Consider the following 27,001-nt stretch of genomic DNA (forward strand, 5'->3'; position numbering starts at 1 on the left):
TTTATGCATTTTTGCAAGAGGTGCGTTTCGGTGGTGGGGAAGCCCATTTCCTAAAATATATTGCTAATCTCTGGGGAATATCCGAATATAAACCAACACGGTTAGCTTCTACTATTTTATGTCTGTCACTAAAATTTTGATTAAACAGGTTGCTGTCCTCACACATTAATTCAAACGACAAAGTAAAATTTCCGCACTATGAAAGGTCAAGGATCAAGCTTCAAGCTGCAATAGACAGCTTTGTCCTCGAAATTTTTTTATAAAGAGAAGTGTTGAGGATGCCACTGTTTCACTCTGCAGAAGTTCTTATTATAGTTAAGACAAGATACAATAAGAGCAGAACAAGTGGGGTAGAGAGAAGAATACCAAGATATATGCAAAATATGAAAGATATTGTCTTCAAGAGAGTCAAATTATAATGCATTTGGTGGGACATAGAACAATACTAGTGAGAGATACCTTCAAGAGAGGAAATACATTAATTTCCACATTATTGTATAAAAAATGTTTCTAGAATTCAAACCCTCCATTATTGCAATTGATGCCACACCACTCATTAAGGTCTATGAATAATTAGAGGTTAGGATCCTAAAAGGCCCTTGATTCTTGACATTATAAATTCCGGGAAGAGCTGAACTCACTTCATTGTGCTTGGTTTTATCTTCTCCTTCTCATCTCTCTTAATCTTATCTCTGGCTGTTTCATTCTATAATATATACTACAAGAGCCATGGATCAATGTGCTGTTTTTCTTCTTGCATTGATTGCCTGCAGCCATTTAGTTTTCTCAGTTGAGGGAAGACAAATAAAATCAGTGAGCAAACTTGGTTCAAAGCAGAGCAACCAGGTTGACAACCCTGCAAGGCACAAAGAAGATCCTCAACCTGGAGCCCCAAGTTACATTACTAACGCTGCTGCCCACCATTTAGCTTCAGCATCAGGAAAGATAGAAGTATTGTCACCCCCTATACCAACTAAAAGCTCAGATTTTGGAGATTCACTTGCATGGTATAAAGGAGATTTTCGACCCACTACACCAGGGAACAGCCCTGGTGTTGATCATTCTTTTGTAGAAGATGATGAAGATACTCAACAAAAATCAGGAAGCGTTAGCCCAAGCAATGATAAGCATTCTATTGCAGAAGATAAGGAAGATTTCCGACCTACCGACCCAGGACATGGCCCTGATGCTGGACATTCTTTAGCAGAAGATGATGAAGATACTGAACAAAAATCAGGAAGCGTTAGCCAAAGCAATTACAAGCAATCTACTGCAGAAACTAAGGAAGATTTCCGACCTACCGACCCAGGACACAGCCCTGGTGCTGGACATTCTATAGCAGAAGATGATGAAGATACTGAACAAAAATCAGTAAGCATTAGCGGAAACAACGATAAGCATTCTATTGCAGAAGCTAAGGAAGATTTCCGACCTACCCACCCAGGACACAGCCCCGGTGCTGGACATTCTTTAGCAGAAGATGATAAAGATACTGAACAAAAATCCGGAAGCATTAGCCCAAGCAAAGATAAGCATTCTATTGCAGAAGGTAAGGAAGATTTCCGACCTACCGACCCAGGACACAGCCCTGGTGTTGGACATTCTATAGCAGAAGATGATGAATATGCTGAACAAAAATCATTAAGCATTAGCCCAAGCAATGATAAGCATTCGACTGCAGAAGGTAAGGAAGATTTCCGACCTACCAACCCAGGACACAGCCCGGGAGCTGGTCATGCTTTTCCAAGCAAAATTTCAGAACCAAATGCCTAGACATGTAAATGCCATCACAGGTACATTGATTTAGGTATATTTCCTCAATCTCCCAAATTGTAATAATTGTGTCAGATGGAAGGATCTGTTATTGTTATGGATTTGCAATATTCACGTAGGACTTGCATGATTCCTAGGTCTAAAGAAAGAGATTGGGATGTAACTATAAAAAAATAATTATCCCGAAGCAATCTGGTTTGATGTTTGTAACTAGTTATTTAATCATGTCCATGTCACTATGTCATGTACTATACATTACTCTTTGCAATGTCTTCTTTCATCCATCTTAGTAATAAATTGTTTCTGATATTTCAAAAAAAAAAAAAAAAGACAGCGACAGCGCCCGTATGGCGCATTTAGCCGACATTTTAATCTTAATTACTTGCAGAGCTTAAATATTCTACTTCATTCAACTGAAATCTCTCTCTTCCTCCAGTGGTCCTGCATATGTTCATTACTTTTAGGTCAAGATATATTAAGGAGGACCATCAAATAAAGCTTTAACTTCCATTTCGGGCAAGAACAGTCATGATAAACAAAAGATTTACGTATAATTTAATATACAATTACGGTCATATCTCATTTATTACAATTATAAATATAATGGATAAAATAATTATAGTCACATTCATGGCAGTCATGAATTCTTTTAACATTTTCATAATTTTTCACAAAATGAAGTAAAAGAATAATTTGATTATAATAATATTTATTTATAATATTTAAAGTAATGTAAGATATTTTAATCTTACATTTATAAGTTAAAATAATATCTTCATATCTTTTAATTATAACTTAGAATCAATACTCATTTAAAATATATTTTTTCAATATATCTATGAATTTTATAGACATAAATGTTTTGAATACATATGATGGACAAAATATCTTTATTTTGAAATAAATGATGGACAAAATATTATTTATGCGGTTAGCTCATAAATTAATTTAATTAAAAAATTAATATTATATACATTTTTATAATATATATGATCGTCGGGAGTAGAGACGGCGAACAAACCCGTTCCCGACGAGTTTCAACCCAACTTAACTTTATGGGATCGATTTTTTTTTTTTAAATTCAAGTTTCGGATTGGATCGGATAAAGTTAAGAATTAATCGAGATCGAGTTGGGTTCGGGTTTGTCTAAAATTCAACTTGATCCGACCCGATATTATATAAAAAATTATTTTTAAAATAATTATTTAATTATATATATTTATATAATAATATTTTTAAATATTTATATTTAAAAAATAATATTTTATATTTAAAAAATAATATTTTATTAATTTCGGGTCTGATCGGATCATGTACGGTTTACATAGTATCGGAGTCGGATTGAGTTAAAGGTATGAAAAAACAAAAAAAATTTTGGATAGGGTTAGGTTCGGACCGAACAAAATCCATCCTGAATCTGACCCAATACCAACCCTAGTTGGGAGGATGATTAAAACTTAATTGCTTAAACATGGATACATATACGTTCTCATTAAATCAAATTCAAAGCTAATATTTTAATAACTAATTAAGCAAAATAAGTAATAGTTAGTGACCTAATTTTTGTCAACTATTAAAAAATATAAGTAATAATAACATTAGTAACACAAAAATTATATAATATAAAATTAATTCTTTTAAATAATGGCAGACATGTAAAACTCATAAAAAATAACCCACTAATTAACCGCACACAAAGAAAAGGTTTGATTAAAAGCCCAATTATAATAAAAAAAAAGTTTGATCCTAGCTCAAAAAGAGGGCCCAACTATATGTATTCTTGTAGGCTTTTTTATTTGGTTCAACTCTATTGGCTTTGTGGGGTGACACTGCTCATTGAATCTACCATTTTGATTAGATGCCACATGTGACACTGTACTTTCAAAATCCCGACTTGATTCTTTTCTCCCCTGTTTCTGCTGTCTTTATCACTCCTTTTTTCCCATCCCATAACAAAGCCACCATGACTCGACCCAACCAACCACTCCTGCTTCTCAAATCCTCACGGTTGCCCTCAAGCGATTTTTTACTCTAAGCTTTTATCTATGTCTTTCAAGTCTCAAGTGTGGAGAAGATGGCATGGCACTCAACTTCAGGCCACTGGCCATGGTAGCTCTAAGAGAGCTCTACTTTTTTTTTTGGGTTTTCTAGTTTGATGTTTGATTTGAAAAGAAAAGCACAAATAATGATTTTAGCGTTCGTTATGCTCGTAATTTTCTATTATATGATTATTTGTGAACATAATATACTGCTATCTATATGAATGACAATTCAAATCTTTATTACGATAAATAATAGTGACGAAAGATGGTGCTATCATTAAATAGCGACAATCATATTGTGTGTAGATATTATTTAAATTTATATAATTTTATTAATGAGATAAATAAGATAATATTATATTATTAATAAGTAAATTTAAAAAAAAATTAATTTTTATATATTTATTTTAAAATTAATATTTATTCATTAATAAAATAATATTATTTAATTGATTAAAGTGCACCAAATATAATCACATAAACAAATATAGATTAAGATACTCCAAATAAAAATGTGAAATCTAGTACTTGAGAATACAATCGTATTATTTTTCTGTCTCATAATATTTGTTTTTAATTGACTTTTTAAATAAAATAAAATCTATTTTGGTCATTATTTTTAATAAAATCATAAAATTAAAAATAAAATTTATAAAGCTTGAATTTCAAAAATTTCAAAACATGAACTTAGAAAATGTAACCCAGGAATAAGAAATGATTCCACTAGGAAGAGCCAACTAAGCCCCTTTTTTTATTATTCTAAATAGATAGAGGAATCTTGAATATATATAAAAAAGGATCAAAGAGAGTGGCCTAAGGCGACCTAGTGCACATGAATATAGTAAATTTAATATAGTAAATATAATATATATATATATATATATATATATATATTTCAAGTGGAGGGATTAGTAAATTTTTCATTTTTGTTGATAAAACAGATTACAGCAAATTGGTAAGGGCTCTGTTTTTTTGTCGTTAACCAAGATGTCCAGTCCAAACCCTAAATTAACTTTTACCTTTAAGCGCATGCGTAACACAGCAACTGGTTTAGGCAGGAACAAAAAACAAAAAGCACTCGAAAAGTATGTTTATTTTAATACATGGAAGGAAGCCGCAAAGGGAAGATTCCCATAGAATCTTGAGTTTTAACCGTTCATTTGCAAAGATTCCTCTAACTTTGAGCAAAGAAATAAGTAATATATGTTATCGTCCTTAATCCCTTTTGGCCTAATTTGGGACAACTGACAAGTTGTATGTCAGAAGACAAATGGAATCCCGAGGCCCTGGCCCTGCCTGTAAGGAGATCAACACAAAACCTTAAATAAACAACCAAAAACTTCTCCATGTGCGACCCTTTGTACATTCAAGATTACCATCAATAAAGAATCACCGATTAAATTTGAATACAAATTCACTTACATCGAGATGAATAAATTTATCGGTTGAGGAAAATTTTGGTAAAAGAATATTTGTAATTAATGGTTTAGAATGGTATATATATGTGTGTGTCTTCTAAGTTGTGAAAGTTGACATGTTGTCTCACCTCTTGGAAAGCCCACTGAGAAGGGCCGCGGACAAACAAGAAACAAATTGCTGCCCAAACCATTTTTAATTTTATTTTTCATTTACATACATATACTTGTGTTAGGTTCGTGATCTAGGTTTTGACAATGGAATCTTCCTTCGTACTTGGAACTTCATAACCACATGCGGCACACTTCGCCCCTTCTTAATTTTTGGCTTTGTGTGTCTGTGTTTGTTTGTTTGTTTTTTTCTTTTTTTTTTTTTCATTTACCTAACCTTTTATGCTTTATAAACAGCGTGGATATAAGATAGGGTCCAATCATAGCTTCCTTATTTCGTCTTAGTCAGAGATTTAAATAACGGTCGAAGTCACGTTTTCGATCGCGTAATATTCATCGTATTTTTAGATATAACGGAGATAATTGCAGTCATTGTAGTCATCATGATCGTGAATTTTTTTTTTTGCATAATTTATTATAAAATGTAATAATTATAATTATAAAAATTTTTATTCAATGATTTTAAAAATAGTTTATAACACTATATGTTTTTTATTTTCTAAAAAAATTATTTACAATTTTATTTAGATTATAAAAAGCATTCATATTTGGTTTATCCATAAAATTTTTCTTGGTCAAGTTCATATTCAATATTAATTCTAGACAAATCAAATATTAATAAAACATAATATGTTAAATACCAAGCATTTAATTTAATAAAATTATAAACTTAAAAATATAATAAATTCAAATTCCATCAACTACAATTATTGATACATATTTCAAATTTACCACATGGTAGAATGACGAGAAGGATCAGATTCTCTATCTTTACTTTGAGAGCCAAGTTAACTCCATCTCCATCCTTGAGGCATTTGTTCTTGATACATTTGAGGTGGATGATATATTTGAGGATGATACATTTGTGGTGGAGGGTACATTTGTGGTAACTGATACATTTGAGGTGGAGGATATATTTGAGGAGGTGGAGGATACATTTGAGGTGGATAATAACCATATGGAAGTGGATAACCATGAGAAGGTTGAAAATTATGTTGTTCTGATGGATAGTAATATCTTTGAGTATTAGCAGATGATTCACTATACTCAAAGTTACTAGAATTTGATCTCTCACCTGAAGATGAAAAACCTCTAGAAATTTCATAGTGGTGCTTCTTCGTTTTTCTTTTTGATCGAACTGTACGTGCACTTTGACCCTCATTAGATTCAGCAAATGGATTTCTTCCATATTTTGCTATATTAATGAAAAGTCCACCAGTAGCAGCAAGCCCAAATTCTCCTCTAAGTGGGCTGTAAGGTAGATTTGCATCCATATTATCACCAAAATTCGCACCATCACCATCACCATCTCTATCACCATCATCATCTGGACTTAAACCACTACCATCATCACTCTAACTTGGTGTTGGACTTGAACTTGAATGAGACACATTCCTTTCTTGAGATTGACGTGATTGTTCAACAATCATTTCATTATCAGAATTATCTGCAGGCAACCAATCAGAGTTTTGACCATCTAATAGAGGATTTTCTTTTTCTTGCAGTCATTCTGTTAGTGGATCATCATCTTAAAAAATATGGTCAAGGCTAATAGGATTAAAACTATTATTTATTTCATCAATGCTCATTCTTTTTTGATGTCTCATCCTCAACCTCATGTTATAATAGGTATATACAAGTTTCTGGAGTCTTTCAAACTTTAATATGTTTCTTGCTTTGGTGTGAATATAGCTAAATGTGCTCCAATTACGTTCATAATTTGATGCAGATGTTGTTTGACTAAGCACTTAGATTGTTAGTTTTTGTAATTCAGGAACACAAGTGCCATATATCATCCACCACTCAGTTGTATAAAATTATTTAAATTAAATTTCAATGGGCTATACAATTAAATAATATAAATAAATTATAATTATTTAACTTACTATTTACCTGGATTCATTTGCTTCCAAGCTCTTTGTGCTTGTGGACTACCAAATGTTTCATGCTTGTCTCGAAATAATAACAACTACATCAATTGAAAATACAATAATAAATGAATAAATAAAAAATAATTTAATTTTTAATACATAAAATAAATGTTAAAGTTATACAATAGTATTAAATACGAACATGATTAATCATTTTGATTTGAGTATCTATCGAAGGTTCTGATCTTTCAATAACTGCTTTTATACCTTTTAATGTTTCTTTAAATACATTTGCAGAATGTTCTACTCCAAATTGAAATTGTAGATTTAGATAGTAATCTAAACATAATTTATAACAATATTATATTAAAGTAATAAAAAATAAATATATAAGCAATTTAAGTATAAAAAATAATCATATTTTTTAAATACCATCTATATTCTTGATTTACTGACCAGCTGAATGCAAGTCAGAGTGCATGAAACTCCATCTATTATCAATAATCTTTTTATATTCAGTAGAATAACGACAAGTTTGTTGAATTGCTTGTTTAGCTCTATCCATGGCCTCGTAAATAAAGCCCATTGTTGGTTTTTCATTACCATCCACAAGGCGCAACACTTTTACCAAATGCTCATAAACTTTTATTATATCGCCTGCTTTTTTTCAAAAATCTTTTTCCAAAATGATTTTTTTGACTTCATAAGCAGGTCCTGATTTTTGTTGTCCCCATTTTGAATCTTTAAATTCCTATATATTCATCAATAAATTTTTAGAGTAATATATTTTAAATTAATATTTTAAAATAATAATATCATAAAAAGATGCTAGATTTAAATAGTTGTACTAATTACTAAGTACTAACCTTTGAATTGAACATCTCTTTCAAACTTTGCTTTTGCCTCATTATTTCTTTTAATTGTATGAAATGAGTGGCAAATCGGGTAAGAGTAAGACGAAGTATTTGCTTCCCTTGTGTATATTTCTTCATCAAATTAACAGTCCAAATATGATTGTCTATAAAACAAGTCACTTTCTTTGCATCATCCAAAACCTTTGCCACATTTTTTTTCTCCCAATATCTTCAAGGCACAAGTTCAAACAATGAGCTGAACATGCTGTCCAATGCAAATGTTTTCTCTTCTCCATTAGTCTTTTTCCTGAGGCCTTAAGTGCTACCTCGTTATCAGTGACTATTTGACCAATGTATTTTTTTCCAATTTCTTTCACAACTTCATCTAATAATTTATAGTAAAAGTTTGTATCTTTACTACGAACACTTAAGACATCTACAGATTTCTAAAAAATAGTCTCTTTACTACAGTAAACAAGGAAATTAATGATATGCATTTGATTCAAACTATCGGTCCAACCATCACACATCAAAGTGACACCCAATTCATTCCAATAAGCTTTTAATCCATTAACACATTCATTAACTTGTTGATACTTAGATTCTAAATACACATATGAGATCTCATAAGGTGTTGAAAGTCTTACATGTTGGCCAACTTCTCCTACCATAGAAATCAAATTATGCAACTATGGAGAATTTGCTAATTGAAAAGGAAGTCGATCATATATAAAAAATTTTGATACTGATTCACCCATTTTTCTTCTTAATGTCTTTAGAAATGAATCACTTACTTTTAGTTGTCTTGAACTTTTACTTTTAACCAATTCAGGAGTAGCTCCCCTTAATAAAAATTCAGACTCATTTGGAGTTGATTTTTTTGTTCTTTCTTCAAAATATTCAGCAACTGAACCATGAGGGCTTCGTCGTTCTTCATATATGTTACTCCAACTACTAGTTCTTTGTCTGAATTCTTGTCTTCTGTGTCACTCATTTTATGATTGGATACTATCTCACATGGCTTGTCTAGTAGCAATGTCTTTATCACTAAATCTTTCATAATCATCTTTCCCTCTTAACTGTGATAAAAATTTATTTTTTCTCCTTTTGTTGTCAGCTTTTTTTGATTTGCTTTCTTAAAAGAGTTTCATCATACTTTCTCTTACTATACCTATTAATAATATAGTTAAAAAAAAAAGAGAAAATTAGTAGCACATGCTTATGTAATTTTATAATTTTTATTAAGAAATTAACAATAATATTTTCAAAGAAATTAAAAAAACATAACATACCAGTAACGTTAGGGCATGATGCAACATTGTCAATTTTATGAGCAATGTATTCTTTGAAATATGTTATTCCTCCTTTTACAACTTTACCACAAAGTTTACATGAAATATTTTCTCTTGTATTTGGCACAGGTGTTTCAAAATGCCAACCTATATCATCACTTGGCGTGTCCTCTATTCCTTTACTCGGGAACTCTTCACGTGGTGGCATACTTACTATTTTGTATAAAAACAAAAAAACTTATATTTAGAAATATTAATATTATTTATTACATCATTAAAAATTGATTTTTCACTAAATTTTTTAATTTTTAGTTTTTAATCTTAATAATATTATTAAATAACTTAATCTTTTTGATGCACTAATTGATATTAATTTTTTTATCACAAATAACTTCAAATAATTATATAATAAATACAATCTTCAATAATTACACAAAAATAATAAGAATTAATCTAATATCAAAAGAATTGACAATAATATAAATATCAAAACAACAAAAAAAATTATTAAATTTCATATACAAAATTATAAATTAATATCTAACACAATCAAAATATAATATTTAATTTTAATTAATTTTTGTCTAATTTATATAAAAAATTTATCAATAATTTTCATCAACAATCTCTATGTATATCATATTAAATTATTAATCTCTTATTTTTTTTAATTATAAATCTTCAATCCCTTTAATTAGATTTTATCTAAAAAAATTTTCAAAAATTAAAAATTTTCAAACTTATATTTTAATAAAATTTTCAAACCTATATTTTTTATTTTTTAGTTTTTAATCTTAATAAGAGTAATAGATCATAAAATGCTAAATTTGTTAAGTAATTTAATTTTTTTGATACACTAATTGATATAAAATTTTTTTTTATCACAAACAACTTTTAATAATTATATAATAAACACAATATTCAATAATTACACAAAAATAACAAGAATTAATATAATATCAAAAGAATTGACAATAATATAAATACCAAAACAACAAAAAAAATTTAAATTCATATACAAAATTATAAATTAATATATAACACAATCAATATATAATATTTAATTTTAATTATTTTTCATCTAACTTATACAAAAAAATTTATCAAAATTTTTCATTTAAAATCTCTATATATTATATTAAATTATTAATCTTTTTTTTTTAATTATAAATTTTCAAAACCACTAATTAAATTTTATCTAAAAAATTTTTAAAAATTAATTACAAAATTAAATAAAAAAATTCAATCCCACCCTTCAAACATCCTACCACACCCAATCCCTTTCCACCTTCCCCCCAACGCCCCACCACACCCAATCCTTCCCACCCCATCCAATCTCTCCCACGTGCCTAATATCTCAAATTTGTTTAATTCTTTCTAGCAAACGACAAACCCTTCTAGAAACGCTACTTTCTTCTGTTCATCTTCTTCTTCGTGTTGCCTTTTTTGGCTTTCCAAAAATTTCTTCTTTATTTTTTTTTTTCATCTCTCATTTTCTTTCACATCCATTTATTACTATCACTTGCTGACTTGTCTAATATCTACAGATATCTTGTTCGTCTTTTAAACTCTCACAAGACACAATAGATCATTTTACAAAAATTTTACAAAAAAAAAAGGTAATTTAACTTTCTTTTCTTACCTTATTTGATATTGAATGTTGATTGAAAACTTGAGGCTGATTTGAATTTGAATGCCGAAAATGTTGATTGAATAGTTGAAAGTTGAAACTTGAAATAATTGATCTGTTTTCTAGCTCGTTTTAAAATTTATTTTGATGATAAAGATCAGAGATTGTGAGCTTTATTTTTTTATTTGGCTTTTACTTTTACTTTTGCAGGTTTATTGTTTTATTCTGCAGACTTAAAATTTTATTTTTTTGTTAGAACTATTAGATCCTTGAGTAGAAAAACGGAATAACGACAATAATGGTCCGTTATTGCTGCTATTGCCCGTTACGCCATTATTTTACGACCGTTATTCTCTGTTTTTACTATGAATGAATTTCTCAATCGCTTTTTATCTACTAATAGTGGCGGAGGGCGACGCTACCGTAATTTTACTGCCGCTATTCCGTTATCAAACCGTTATTTGAATCCCTAGTCCTAGTTTAATTCACAAGATTAGTCCTCTAAAACTCTAATAAAATTATGTGATTTCAGCATTAATTTTTGCTATGGAAAATGCGAGATGTAATTGTTTGTTTTTTCTACTAATAATACTTGTTTTGTCCCCCATGAACTACTTTTCTTAGCCGAGGGACAAAGCTTGGAACTGAAGAAGAATTTAGAGAACGTGAAGGTAATGTTGAGTCCTGATGGGAAGATCAACATTAATATTGCAGGACTGGCCGTGAAGAATGTAGCTATCCCAAGCCCCATGCACCGCGTTTTTAGGTCCTTAGAAGAAAACGCAGACAATTTTTGACCCACAACCCCTAGACATAGCCCTGGCGTCGGCCATTAATCCATTCACCACTAGCATATATTGTATTTGTTATAGGCTTGTCATCGATATTGTAGGCAATTTGGTATTGTTTTCAGTGTCTTTTATCATTGCTTATCTGCTTGTACTTGTATCGCTACTTCTAACAAAAAGTTTGCAATTAATTAATTTTGGCCTCCCTCTATATGAAGAAAGTTAGCACTGAATTAAGCAGAATAATGAGTTGTTAGCTCAGTAGTGTTGAAGCCATCTCTAAAACTGAGTGGTTCGAGTTTAAATAATAACTTTTGCAGATTGAATGAAATGATAGGGTGTAATAAGCAACTTAGTTAAGGATGTGAAATCTTTGACAAAAAAAGCTATAAGCGTTCCTATTTTCAACCAAATTAATTAAGCACCACTCTCCAATCATCTCAACCTGGTAAAATTAATCTAAACATATAAAAGTAATTTATTTCAAAAAGAAAAGTTAATTATGAAAATAAAATGACCCTTCAACTTATTGTAGAACTGAGAACGCGCGGAAGGAAAAAAAGTTGGTGATGCAGTTGCATGAACCATGCATGATTATTTCCCTGACAGCTTTGTAAGCTAATTAAGCGCTGTAAAAGTCTTCGATCAATCTCCATGACCGTGTATAAAGGGATATTGGACAAGTACTGCTGGCCAAATCCGGTTTTATAATTGCTCCCTTGTACTCAGTTCACATTCAACTTAAATTGCTTATGGCATTTTCCTTGATTGATGCTTGGGAGTTGGGACTACGCTTGACTTTAAGAGTTTAGGGCTTCACATGCTTTTAAAGCTCTCTTTCTTTATTTTCAGCCTCTCAAAAAACTCTTACAATGTCTAGGGTTTTACAATATCATAAAGAAAGAGAAAGGAAGAGAGTTTCAACAAGAATAGCAAGTAGAGTTAATTCTTTTCCATTTTAGTCAAGATGAAGGGTATGATGGAAAGAAATTAAAGCTAAATGTGAAGAAATAATTTTATTTTATTTAACTAGAAAAAAATTCACTGCTATATTATTTACTTTAACAAATTAATGCACTTTACACAACATGATTAATCAACACCCAGGTTTTTGTCTATGAAAAAGATATTATATTGCATACTAAGTCGGTAAACTGGCAATTACCCTTTATAAGCTAGGGAGATGCCGTCCTGTTAAGTTTTTCTATATGGTAGACTACTTTTTTTTTTCCTTTGACTGCAAGGAAATTTTTGCTCTTCGTAGCTAATGATCACTTTGGGGTCGAGCCATACCTTTTTAAAATTTTGAATTACAGCAAAAAGATCTATTAGACTTAGGTCTCCGGTTGTAAAGTTGATTAGTCCCGCAGACTTGAACAATATAAAGGTCTAAACTGAAAGAACCTGCCAAATAAACAGTGGTGTTGTTTAGTGGAACTGTTAGTAGGCAGGCGCATGAGAGGAATAGGAATAAGGTTAAGTACAAATCTCTCTCCCATTTTTATTATCATGGCAAGTGCAACCTTTGAGCCCTTTGAATGGTACGACGTAACATTATTATTATAATAGTAAAAATTTGCAGCGGTTACAAGTGGAAATAGTTCTCATATTGAGAGCAAATTAGTATAAATATCATGTGTTCCTTGTATTTTATTTTTTATTTGCATTTGCAAATTAATGTTCCTAAAAATTAAAGCAAAGAATGGAAAATAAATAAAACAGTAGATTGGGTTTTGGTCCTCACTTGCACTAAGAAAGAGTGGTTGATAAATGGTAAGTTAGTAATTTGAAGGTTAAAGCCTAAAGGCAATAATATATCACCATAATTTGACCCTCACTTGGTTTAATATTAATGTTAACGACAAAGATACACCCTTTAATTTAATCTTCAAAAGGAATTGCTTTAATTGAAGGGTTTTGGTATGTTATGTGAAATGGTGCTGATCGATAGATTTTTGTATTTAGGTTTTCTCGCACGAAAGACAATGCCTTGTGGTCTTATGCCATCAGCATATACATATTCCTGTTTAACCAACTTTGATTCTCCTTTTGTGAAAACTAGTTTTCAAGCCATTGTCCCAAAAAATCTTTCAGTTTATTCAAGTGGAATCATGGTGTCCCAACCATATAATAATGTCTAGGGATTATATATATATATATATATATATATATATATATATCAAGTAATCTCCCCTAACTCAACTTTAATTCAAATCTCTCTAAATTATAGACAATCAATAAAATTCAATCCCAACTTTAAAAATCATTTAATTTGTTTGAAGAGAGTTGAGGTCCAAGATTCAAATAGTTTGTACTCTCCCATATACTTTTTCTTGTACGTAAAGAATTAATAATAATTATGATAATTATAAAAGTAAGAATTTAGATCTATTGATATATATAATAATTTATTTAAATTTAAGAAACGGCAACTGATAGATTTAAAATTTAAATTTTAATATATGTATTTTTTTTTTATTTCCAAAAGTGGAGGGCCAATACTTGTAAATTTTATATTCACCCCCAAAATCACGAGAAAGGGGGTGAGATGATTTTAACTTGGGCTTTGGAGTCCAAGGGCACAATTCTAGTAGACATTTGAGGTTTGGGAGCAGAGGATCATATTGGTTTAAGCTAGTTTCCGTATGTTTTCCATTTTTTCTAACTGGGGTTCTGTTGGGCCTAACAGACTTTACATATTTCAAAAATACTCGGTGTCCAATCTAAGCCACATGCCCATGGAAGAAAATAGTTGAAAAGGACATTACTCCTTAAGAAAGTTTTAACTATACGAAGTAGTCATGTAATTGTGATTCTTTTGCTCGTTGTCGATCAGCCGCATGACATGCACGTCTGCATAAAGGTTTGAACGTTATTTTCACGACTTAAGTGGAAAAGTGGGACCCAACAAATTATCCATAGAAATATAAAATTTCATAAACTGATTAAATAATTTATCATCTATTTTCTAATTCGTTTAACTTTATAGTTAAAATTTTAAACTCTTTCATAAAATTTTAATTGCATTTATGCGATTGTTTTATTGAAAAAATTCATAAAAATCAATCCAAATATAAAAAATAAAAATTACTTGTGTTTAAAATAAAAAATAAAATTCATCATAAGGAAAACAATTTTGAAACATTTTTTTTAAAAAAAAAGCAGAGCTGTATATTCGATGAGAAGAGCAGAATTGTACATATTTATATATGTTTAGTAAAAATGAATAACAAAATAGAAGGAAAAGGAAATTTTTTAGAAAAGATTGTTATTTTTTTATGTTTAATGTGAAAAATGAAAAATGAAAAGAGAAAAATATTGAATATCATTGTAAAAAAAAATTGTTAAATAAAAGAATATTTTCTTTGCACAAAAAAAAAAAAAAGAATGTTTTCTTCTCAATTTAAAAAAAAAAAGATTTGAAAGAAAAAATAATGCAACTTTATTCAATTTTCTTGCCTCCTATTTCCCTCCAACCAAACAAAAATTATAAATTAAAAGAATTATTTTCCCTTCGCTCTCTTTTTTCCCCCCTCTTACAAAACATAATGTAAGCCTTTTCCATTCTCTTTTCTTCGTACAAACATAATGTAAACCCTTTTCTTCCTCATCTTTCCCTCCTACCAAACATAATGTAAGCAGTTGATGACCAAACAAAAGAGCAATTCCGAAGCTACAAACATATCTAATATATATATATATATATATATATATATATATATATATGCACAAAGAAATTTATCACATAGGCGTTTATGTGGACAGCTCTTTTAAATGATATATAGGATAGTTTTTTAAAAGAGTAAGATAATTTTTTTTAATTATAAATTAGATAATTTTAAATTTATTCAAATATTCAAATTATTCAAATTATAATTGAAAATCAAATCAATTTAGAAATATGTATTTTAAAATTAAAAATATAAATATGGATTTTATTTTTTTAATAAATAATTTTCGTTGTTTACCAAATAACCTTATTTAATAATTTATTGAATTATCAAAAATTTTCAAACTTGTGTAAAAATTACAAAGATCAAGTTTACCCAAATATTTCAACAATCTTTTTTATTTTGATTTAAGAAATTATCTTTTTAAAAAATTTACATAAAACATTAAAAATTCAAACAATTTTATGTAAGATTTTGAAAATTTAAAAAATTTTCATCTTAAATCTTTAAATAATAAGATTATGAAAATGTTTATATACATTTGAACTTTAATTATCAAATTTATATTTCAAACAAATGCAAAAAATTTAATATTATCTTTATCACTTATTATATCCATTTTTAATTTTAAAAAATTAATTTAAAAATTATCTATTTAATCCTAATTGTCACCAAAAAATTTTTCTACAAATTTAAAACTACAAATGTAACGTGTTATAAATTGATTTTTTTAGTTTTTTGGTAATTTTTTAAGGTATATTTTATTACTATTACAATTTGTTTTTTTTTTTTTGTGTTTATAAATTTTTTAAGATATATTTTATTGTTATTACAGTTTCATTCTTATGAAAAAAATAATATCTTTTAATTTATTTTTTTCACATATTTTCTAACATTCTTCATATTTTGTATAATAATATAGTCAAGATTACTAAGTGAAAATGTGTTAATACTTCTTTTATTATTTAATTTATCATTCAATAATATATATTTTTATTTTTTGAAAAAATACATAATTTATGTTTATTTGATATAATTTTACATGTGTATAAGTATTATTGTAAACAAAAATATCCAAAGAAAAGACATAATTTTTTTTTGCTATTTTTAAAATGTTTATTTTTCAATGACAAGTCAATATATTTAAATTTTATATATGTTATGAGTTTTAAAGTTTTGAATATAATTAAAAAAATTAATTTGTATATATATATTCATATTAAATAACTAAAATTATTTCGTGTATTGCATGAGTTATAATTTAGTTTTTTTATAAAAAATAAGGTAATATGAAAGAAAGAGATGTAGATACTGATATTTAAATTTTAAATTTGTTAAATATCATTTTTAAAAATAAATTTATAAATCAATTAAATTACATTCAAATTCAAATTATTAGATTTTTTAAGGCTCAAATTATTAAATCTTTAATATAACTTAATTTACGTCAGGGCAGGCGAGTCGCTGGTTTTAACAAATACTTCTATTAAAAGGAGTACAATATGTGTACACATCTTCTGTCAACAATAAAAAAAATTGCATAAAGAAAAATTAACTTTGCAACTTGCTTTTTACTTTATAGCTTCTAAAAACTTAGCTAGAGATCAGTTCCCTTTTCAAAGCTACAAACAAAGATAATGCAAAAAGAGAGAGAATGGAGTAGGGTTTCCAGTCGGAAAGCAGATCATCTTGTCTGAACGAAAATGTACACAATGTTTTGTAAACCTTAGTGTACACCATTACTTCTCCACACAACTCTCTTAAGCATTTAAATATAAATAACTCTAAGAAATTATATATATATATATATAAAATAACTGGACCATTATGTTTAATATATATTTTATATTTAAGGTTGTAAATTTAATATTTTATCAACAAATTACACTATAATTGACACAATGTTTAATAATTAATTAATTAACATTGTATTAAATTTTCATGATGCTTGATCGTATCCTTAATCACAATAATATTGAATACAATAATGTTGATCGTTGTACTTAGGCCATACCGAAAACTATAAGGGTGATTTCCAACTATATTACATTAATGGTTTCCAACTATATTACTTTTTAAATGTTACTAAGAAAAAAAAGAAAGGAGACATATTAAATATTAAATATTAAATTAATGACTAATTGCATGGTCCATGCAATTGCAAACTATTGTGAGAGTACTGTGACCATAAGCTCCATGATTTGGGCGCATGTGAAGAAAGATGTGAAAATTTTTACTCAATTTATTTTGTGTGCATTGTCACACTAATAAACCCTATTTGTTAGTCTTTTGACCCCTCGTTTGCTTGCTCAGTTGCTCTCTTCTTCTATAAATAACACCCATGGGGGAGGAAGAGGCCTATAGGCAAAGTTGCTAATTGTGTTCTTCCCTTGTTTTCCATACTTCTACCAAGCTTTGCTTAGTTATATATTGCTTGGCTATCTTCCCTCCCCTTCTCCCACTGATAAATACATTAATAAAAATTCGCATTACGGCCCAAAACAAAGTACCCGTTCTTGTTCTCCTTTTGCCTGTTTTCTTCCTGGAAATTCAGTGCATTTTAGGAAGGCGTTTGACGTTGGACCAAAACCACAATTTCCAGGAGGCCCAAACTTACGGTAGAATCCTAGAAAAGGAAGCAAGTATTATTCTTGGCCGCAAAATTAACTTGCATGCAGTTGACATTGATAAAGGAGCTGTTGCCGACACGCAGTCTCCACCTTCACCACCAAGTGTGGTTATAGGAGCAACCCAAGCCCGGCCACTCGAAAACATAGACGACTTCAGGCCCATATCTTCCGGACCCAGACCCGGCGTCGGGCATTCCCTTCAAAACTAGGTCAAAAAGTTTCATGCAAGGTGCTGCATCTGTAGTACTGCTGCATCTCCATTTTAATCACTCATTGCTAACAGATGGTATTTTAACATGGTGACAGCAACTTTGATCCTGGAACGAATTCAGCTTGGTTTGATTTCTCTATTTGACATGTCTTAGTTTCAATTTCAGTTTGAGGTGCCTTAGGTTTAAGTGTTGTGGGAAAATAATTATTGTCTAGTCCAAGACAAAAAAAAAATCAATTTGTTATCGCCCCAGTCAGTGTTTGTAAAAATATTTAGTCAATGAAAATAATTTGTGTCAATAAGCAAATGAAATTCATGGTTTTTTATAGCTCGCTCTATGCCTATTGTTGCTTTTATTAGTTCTTCATCTGCTGTAATTGTTAAAATAACTTTTAAAAAAATTCATCAGTCGTATTTCTATTCTGCTATTACTGGCATATCTATCGAAGTGATATAAGGTCACCAACTGCCATTCCTCTTATCTCTGATTAATAATTTGCAGCTCATTATGGTTTCTATACTAAAGGGAGAAATAACACAAGTTAGTACTATATATATTTTATGTTTTAATTTCCATTACCTAATTGATGTTAAATCCCATGAATCAAATGCACCGTAATGTCACAGAGATCAGAAATCTTGATCACATCCTTAATCATTAATATAGATACCCACTTCCCAAATCTGTTTTCTCGGTGGGAATAAAAAATAATGATAAGTAAGGGTAGAGTTTCAGTTCTAGTGAAACTCTATCAAGACTTAGAATTTCAAAATTGGATAAAAAGATCCCGTTTTTAAACCAATGATAACAGATTAGGTAAAGGGATTTTGATTTTTAAACCCTCATTCAATTTGGAACTAGCTCTATATAAACACTGGCAATCACATAACAAAGAACACAGAGAAAGGGCAGTAAAATATAAGAGGCAATCAGAATTAAAGATTTTAGAGTGAGTTTGCAATAGAAAGTTTCTGGGAAGTCAGTGTTTTGATTGGAGAATCAATTTCTTTTTTTGGGATTTTTCTGTATTTTCTTGAAAATTTTCTGAAAATTTTCAGAATCTAATGAATTTTTCGACGAAAATTTAAGTTTTTCGACGTATTTCTGGTCAAAAATCCTATTTCCAGCAATAAAACCTAGAAATCGATGAACTTTTTGACAATAGTCAACATAAAACAACGATAAAAAATTGCCTAGAAAGAGAGGTAGAAGGGTAGAGAGAGGAAGAGAAGAAAATTGTCTGAGGAAAAAATGAAAGTTCAAGCCTTTTATATCAGCTAAAAATGATGCCGTTTTGGGAGCTGAAAAGTGATAAGATTCGCGTATTTTGTCAAGATCTGACCCGACCCACTTTGCATTGACTTGTCAACCCTTTCACCTAACTGTTGTTGAGCCATTAAGCTGAGCCACCTCCAAGCCATTCCAGCCGATTTTGTTTTTAGAGCCATATCTCTGTTAAGCCGTTCAACCAAGCTGCCAAAGGTTTATTATTATTATTATTTATTTATTTATTATTATCATTATTATTTATTTATTTATTTATTGACTAAATTGAGCTAATTTACTTATTTAATTAAACATCCTTAAATCTTCAATGATTTTTCCTAAATAAAAATTTTAAATTTTTTTTTTAGGAAAAGTTGAAGGTATCAATTTTTCTTAAAATAAAATTTGCAAAAAAAAGAAAATATTTTTGAGGAAAAGTTGATAGTATCAATTTTTCTTAAAAATAAAAATTTCAATTATAAAAAATATTTTGAGAAAAAATTAAAAGTATTAATTTTCTTTAAAAATAAAATTTTGAAAAGCATTTTTGAGAAAAAGTTGAAAGTATCAATTTTCTTCGAAAATAAAAATTTTAAAAAGCATTTTTGAGAAAAAGTTAAAAGTATCAATTTTTCTTGAGATAAAAATAAAATTTTTTCAAAAAAAATATGTTTGAGGAAAAGTTGAAAATATCAATTTTCTTTTAAAATAAAATCGTCAAAAAGGAAATATTTTAAGGAAAAGTTGAAAGTATCAATTTTTCTTGAAATAAAATTTTCAAAAAAGGATTTTTTGAGGAAAAGCTGAAATTTTCTTTAAAAATGAAATTTTTAAGAAAAAGATTTTTGAGGAAAAGTTGAAAGTATCAATTTTTCTCGAATAACAGTATGGGTTTTTTTTTTTTTTTTTTTATAAAACAATAAGATAAAAAGACTTATATCAAAAGCTTAAAGCATTATTCCTTTTTTCTTTTCCTTTTAAAAAAAATGTCAAATAATCCAACGACGGTGCCTCTGCAAAAGAAACAGTAGTTTTCTTACATACCTTTAAGGGGATGGGATTTTTTTAATTTTTTGCCAAAAATATTAGAGTCAATTAAGAATAATTTTTAATAATTAATTACTTAGTAAAGTTTTTAACGCTAATAGATAACACAAAATCGAGCTAGTACCATCTTTCGATGGACATTGTGGGGGTGCTATAACCTTTTTCACGTGTAACCGTACTTTCAGATCTAGTTCTGGTTTCGCAGACATTGAATCTACCTTACAAAGATACCTAAGTCAAACTTAAGATTTTTCTTTAAAAAGGGACATATTCAATCAAGTGGCCAATTGCACCTAAACAAAAAATATTGGTGACAACTCTTCAAGTCAATGTCTAGCGATAGGTCCACGAATCTAGACGTTATGACAGTTTGACGACTCTACTGGGGAGCAGTCGAGAGTCAGGCCAGCAAATAAATTCATGTTATCTAAAATCCTAATAAAATTGAATCTTTTGTATAGATTTTTTATTCACTCATATTTATTTACTTTGTTAATCCTGTCATTTATATGCATGTGCATAATATGAGCTCTACACCTGAGCTCCTTCCCTTTAGGAAGGAGTAAAATACCTATTACTTTCGTGAGGTTTTAATACCTCCGTAGTGATTAGCGAAATACTCCCACTTAAATTGAAAATTTTCTCCTGTAGCCTATAGTGGGTAAGGATTGGGATGCCTTACTAGTTTGTAATGGACAATGATGTAATGAGCAATTTGAAAACCTTTAGACTTTAACCTCGAACCACATATAGTGGACCTTAGAAATGCCTAACCTATAGATAAAGCCATCTCTTTTTCGTTAGAATTGAACAAAAGCATAAGATTCATTACTCTTATTATGTGTGATGTTTTAATTAATTAATTAATTAATTAATTTATTTCTCTTTACCTGATGTACTAATCTTTTTTCTTATTCATTGTTTGCATAGTTCATATTCATATCATAAAGTGCATAAAAAATATTTGCTTGAAAGACAGTCTTCAGCAAAGAGTTTTTCATGAACTTCACAGAACGACCGGTCTGCTATTCATCTATATTAGCTCATTGTGAATCACGCAACAAAGTAAAGGTTCAATCAGAAAAGATTTAGCAAAAAGAAGGGGACTGTCTACCCGTTGGTCATGTTTCTACCTTGGCGCAAGAAACATCCATCCTCCTCAAATAAAATAATCTAGAGGATTTGGTCGATATATGGAAAAAAATGAGTCCACTAAGATAAGAGGAGTTTTGCTAGAGACATGGACATATAGCACACCTTCTTGCAGTAAATGTTGAGAATCAACTAATTAGAGTTACAGTGTAATTCTAGGATCCTTCATACAAGTGTTTCATTTTCAATAAAGTTGATATGACACTAACCATTAAAGAATACTTAACTTTACTGGGTTTGTACCTTATGGCTCTTGATAAGATATATGTCAAGAAACACAAATCAAGATTCCATAAGAATCTGACCCATCTGATGGGGATAAACAAAAAGATTATAAATTCTCATTCAAAGAAAAAGTAATAGTAGGTTTGCTTATCTTGGAAGTTTTTCATAATTTTTTGGTACAATATACCATCGAAGAGTATGGGTTAGACGTGTTTACCTTAGCCATATACAAAATAATGATCTTTCTAAAGGTTTTGAGGTATATTAAAATAGCAGTGGTTGACTTTTTTGAAAGCGTGATCAATGGCTGTAACTTTTTAACGGTGATATTGATAGAGACTATTAGATCTTTGAGTTACTGTCACCAGAATAAGGAACATTTTACGGGCTGTATATAACTATTGTATTTATGGATGAAAAGCCATTTCGAGTGTAAAAGAAGTACATTCTCAAAGTTTTATTTTCGTAATTGAACTCCAATCAAAGAATTCTGTGAAAGTGAGTAGCCAGAACAAAAGCCTAAAAAAAAATGGATAGCTTTCTTACAAAAGTTGACAAGTATCGAGGTAAGATGGTTGGTCTTGTGGATGAATCGTGAACCCATGCTATATTAGTGTGAAGGTAACACTGTGGTCTCATTTTTAGGCCTATGGGAAGCAACAAGTTATGTGCCACTTCTAGTTAAAAGACAGTTTGAGAGAAAACAGTTTATTCTCATGACACATAAGCTTCATCAATCAAATTTTTCTTACAATGAGCCAAAAGCCTTTCAGAAGATGAACGATATAGTTAAAGCATAGAAAAATCCCCACAGAATGAGTCTTGGGTTATTCACTGATAAAGTCACTCATGGGTACAAGGCCTAGAAAGCAAGATGAGGACAAAAAGTGGTATTCACTCTTAAGAGTTTTCAACCACCAACAGGAGAAATGCTCAAAGAAACACCATCAGAATTAGAACTTGCAAGGAAAGAATTCGAGGTCGAAAAAGATAGGCTAAAGCAAGAGATTTAAAAACTTCGAAAAGAGAAAGATCAGTGGAAAGATAGAGCTAAAAAACATGAAGTCAAAGTTTACAAGATTGCTAGGGAACGTGATACAGCTGTTAAAGACCTAGTAGAGCTACACCAAGAACATAAAAGGTTATGTGTGAGGGTAAAGGCCAAGGAGATAACAATCGCTGAGTTGACTGATGAGAATGAGCGATTGAAATAGGAATATGCTGAATTAGAAGAAGAAAGTATCCAAGTACAGATAGAAAATAACATGTTGAATAGCTACCTAGGCATGTTGAGATAAAAGATGAATGAACAAGAAGACTATATCGCTACATTGTTTAGAGAACATAGAAAATTATCATACTAAGTGTGGTGTGGTAAAAGGGAAAACCTAAGAAGATAGAGGCATATCAAGCATTTGACAACCCAAATTTGTAAAGGGGTAGGTAAGGCAAGAGAAATGGTCAAAGAGGCAGAAGCATTAAAGCAAGTGGTAGCCTCAATAGAGAAACATGGACAGTGCCTGTTAAATTTCATTGAAGAAGCAAAAAACTAGTATGAATAGATCAAAAAATTCTATGGTTATAACTCTAGGATAATAAATTCTATGCAAACAAAGTTTTTTTGAAATAAATGAAATATTTTAGTTGAACACTGTCTTGAGGGAAATGTTTTTTGCATGCATGCATTTTTATTCATTGTATTCTCATTCATTTCATTTAACAAAATAATCATCTTAGGTTTTCATGAGATAGTCATATAAACTTACTAATTCTGAGATATTGTATTAAAGGTTCAAAGATAGCTCAATCGTTGATAAATTCAAGCCAACATACACGTCACCCATATAATACTCCATCGCGAGCTAAACAAATGGAATAGGAATAAAATACCCGTATGGATAAGATCGAGAAAGCTCAAAAGGAGATAAAGAGGGAGTTGATGAAAATGTTGAAAAAATTGGACAAAGGTAAGACAGTAGAAGAAACCTCTAATCCGAATGAAAGGTAAGATATTGTGGATCTTTTATACCTTTTCAGGTTCGATCCAAACCAAGGTTAATCTTCTCAAAAGACATAGGCCCCATGCACACCATTTTTTTGGGCATATGCTTACACCTATCTTGAAGTAACATATTGCAGTTACACTAACCCCACTTTTGGGGTAAGAACAACAGACCCAGTTAAAGTCCCTGATTTTGATAACCTTAAAGAGAAGGAAAAATTGAAAGCAAAAACCTCTATGGTAATTGAAGAGTAAAACTCCCAACAAAAAATGAATATTTTAGAGGAGAGAGTTCGAGCCATTGAGGGTATGGATTATTTTAGCACTCTGATGTAGCCCAATTATGTTTAGTTCTAGATGTGGTCATCCTACCAAAGTTTAAAGTCTCTAAATTTGAAAAGTTTGATGGGACTAAATGCCCATTAACCCACATTACCATGTATTGCCACGAAATGACCGTCCATGCTCATGATAAAAAATTATTGATGCATGTCTTTCAAGATAACCTTACAGGCTCTGCAGTAAGATGGCATGTGCAATTGGACTGAGCCTGTATTCGATCTTGGAATGACTTGGTAAAAGCATTTGTAACTCAATATATACACATTATAGACTTAGCACCTGACCAACTCTCCTTACAAAGTATGGAGAAAAAAACTACAGAAAGTTTCAAGCAATATGCTCAGAGATGGAAAGATGTTGTTTCTCAAGTCTAACCACTTCTCACAAAAAAAGGTAACGGTGCTTTTTGTCAGTTCTCTTAAGTCTTCCTATTATGAAAGATTAATAAGAAATGCTATGAAGAATTTTATCGATATGGTTATATCAGGTGAGATGATTGAAAATGTTATTAAGAACGGTAAGTTAGATTGATGAGAGACAACCGGTGCAAAAAAAAATGACCCATCTAAGAAGAAAGAAGGAGAAACTCATACTATGAGTTGTGAAGGCCAACAATTCAGAGGTTATGTTCCTTTTTATAACCATTCTATGTATCCAGCCCAAGTTACCGCTACCCGTTACCTACTACCCATATTAACCATCATACTAGCAAGTCTAATAACCAATCTTTTAACCACAACCACCTACACATATATACAATTCATCCACCATACCTCAAGCAAGATTTATCCCTAAACAGAATACCCAGCCAAGTAATTCAAGAGGGTTATGAAATAACCAAGAGAAGGTCACATTTGACCCAATCCTCATGCCTTATACAGACCTATTCCTACAACTCGTAGAAAAAAATTTAGTAGCTTGTGTCTCTGTAGATCCCGTGAAACTACCTTTTTTCAAATGGTATAACCCAAATGCTCATTGTGATTATCATTATAGGGTTGCAGGCCATTCTACGGAGAACTACATCTTTTTGAAGCATAAGGTACAAAACTTGATAAAAAAAAGTTTGATAAGCTTTAAAGAAGAAGAGCACCTAATGTCAATGGTAACCCTCTGCCAACCCATACTGAGGTAACAATTAATGTCATATATAAGGATCAGACTAGCAAGATCAAAAAAAAGGTAGATGAGATCAGGACCCCTCTAGACGAGGTGTTTTATGCTTTGTTGGGAGTAAAGATATTGTATCCAATGGGCGTATATACTTATCATGGAAAGTACAACCTATTTAAAAAATATAAATATCATAAGGGAGCTGTAGGGCATTCGATTGAAAACTGTGATCAATTTCATCAAATTTTGTAACAATTGATGGATTCATTCCAAATTGAATTTTACGAAGATGAAAAAAGTTTAAAAAATGTAGAGGTATCCACCATCAAACAGGTTTTAAAGTCCATCCCGAAATCAGTGAATTACAAGAGGCTAAAGCCAATAGAGAGCCAACCTACCTCTAAACCAGTTATAACTTTCAAGATCTCTAGTCCTTTCTCATATCAGAATAACAAGATAGTACCATAGAAATACAATTGTGAGGTTGTAACGACGGGGTCAAATGAAAGAGATATATCAAGCAATTATGATATGATAAATATAATTGGAGTGGGTGGCATGACTAGGAGTTGAAGATGTTCATCTCCAAAAATGGTAGAGAAAGCGAAAAAAAAGAAATCAAAAGTTGAAGAGGAAAAAAAGAATAGGAAAAACCCCGTGGCAGTGCCAAGACAGGAATACCAAAAACCCATTTCTGAAAAGGAGGCTTATGAGTTTCTGAAGCTAATCAAATATAGTGAGTACAGTGTGATGGAACAGCTGAACAAAATGCCAGCCAAGATCTCACTTTTATCATTATTGTTAAATTCAGAGCCTCACCGTAATGCTTTTTTTAAATCAGTCATACATATCCCATAATGTATCTGTGGAATACATAGATAACCTTGTAAAGAATCTGGTGGCCTCAAACTATATTACTTTTAATGATGATGAGATCCCCTCAAAAGGAAGAGAAAATACTAAAGCTTTGCGTATTATAGTTAGATGTAAAAGCCATACAATAGCTAAGATTCTTATTGACAACAGTTTTGTGATTAATGTGATGCCTATGTTCATTCTGGCTAGGCTACTTGTTGACATGTCTTACATGAGAATCAACCATATGGTCGTTAAAGCTTTTGATGGAGCTAGGTGGAAGGTGATAGGAGATATTGAAATATATCTACAAATTGGGTCATGTAATTTCAGTGTCAAATTTTAAGTGATAGATATTTCACCATCGTATAACTGTTTATTAGAGAGGCCATGGATACACATGAAGGGTACTATTCCATCCTCGTTGCACCAAAAAATAAAGTCATTGTTGAGAGAAAACTGGTGAATGTGTCAGAAGAAGAAGATCTACTAGTGACCCAACCAGTAAATACTCCATATGTGAAAGTCACAGATGAGGCTATAAAGTGTTCTTATAGATCTTTTGAGCTGATTAATGTAACTTATGTTAGCAAAAGATCTAGGCTGTATACACCACAACTATTAGTCACTACCAAAATGGTTGTTAAGTA

The 27,001-nt window shown here is 30.3% G+C and overlaps 2 protein-coding genes across 2 annotated transcripts; one reads left to right on the top strand and one right to left on the bottom strand.

Moving 5' to 3' along the window:
- Positions 1-473: 473 nt before the first annotated feature.
- On the top strand, positions 474-2,026 carry LOC111300750 (uncharacterized). Its single transcript, XM_022896369.2, has one exon. It carries the CDS (start codon positions 730-732, stop codon positions 1,771-1,773), a length of 1,044 nt encoding a protein of 347 aa, XP_022752104.2. The 5' UTR covers positions 474-729; the 3' UTR covers positions 1,774-2,026.
- Positions 2,027-8,188: 6,162 nt separating this feature from the next.
- Positions 8,189-9,626, bottom strand: LOC149513877 (uncharacterized). Its single transcript, XM_089748160.1, has 5 exons — positions 9,419-9,626; positions 8,881-9,057; positions 8,702-8,790; positions 8,328-8,572; positions 8,189-8,258 (listed from the first exon to the last, which is right to left on the bottom strand). The coding sequence occupies exons 1-5, from the start codon at positions 9,624-9,626 to the stop codon at positions 8,189-8,191; spliced, it is 789 nt and encodes a 262-aa protein (XP_089604286.1).
- Positions 9,627-27,001: the final 17,375 nt, after the last annotated feature.

This window comes from Durio zibethinus, chromosome 18 (genome assembly GCF_047325235.1).
Source record: "Durio zibethinus cultivar Kanyao isolate XHJ-2024 chromosome 18, ASM4732523v1, whole genome shotgun sequence".
In the NCBI taxonomy this organism is placed as follows: domain Eukaryota; kingdom Viridiplantae; phylum Streptophyta; class Magnoliopsida; order Malvales; family Malvaceae; genus Durio; species Durio zibethinus.

Bases quoted from the DNA above. Each gene is read 5' to 3' on its own strand.
- LOC111300750 (XM_022896369.2), top strand. From the start codon at position 730: ATGGATCAATGTGCTGTTTTTCTTCTTGCATTGATTGCCTGCAGCCAT.
- LOC149513877 (XM_089748160.1), bottom strand. From the start codon at position 9,626: ATGCCACCACGTGAAGAGTTCCCGAGTAAAGGAATAGAGGACACGCCA. The intron at 9,058-9,418 runs GTATGTTATGTT...ACATATATGAAG, and splicing joins ATCATGCCCTAACGTTACTG to AACGACGAAGCCCTCATGGT. The intron at 8,573-8,701 runs GTTAATGGATTA...ACTATTTTTTAG, and splicing joins ATCAACAAGTTAATGAATGT to AAATCTGTAGATGTCTTAAG.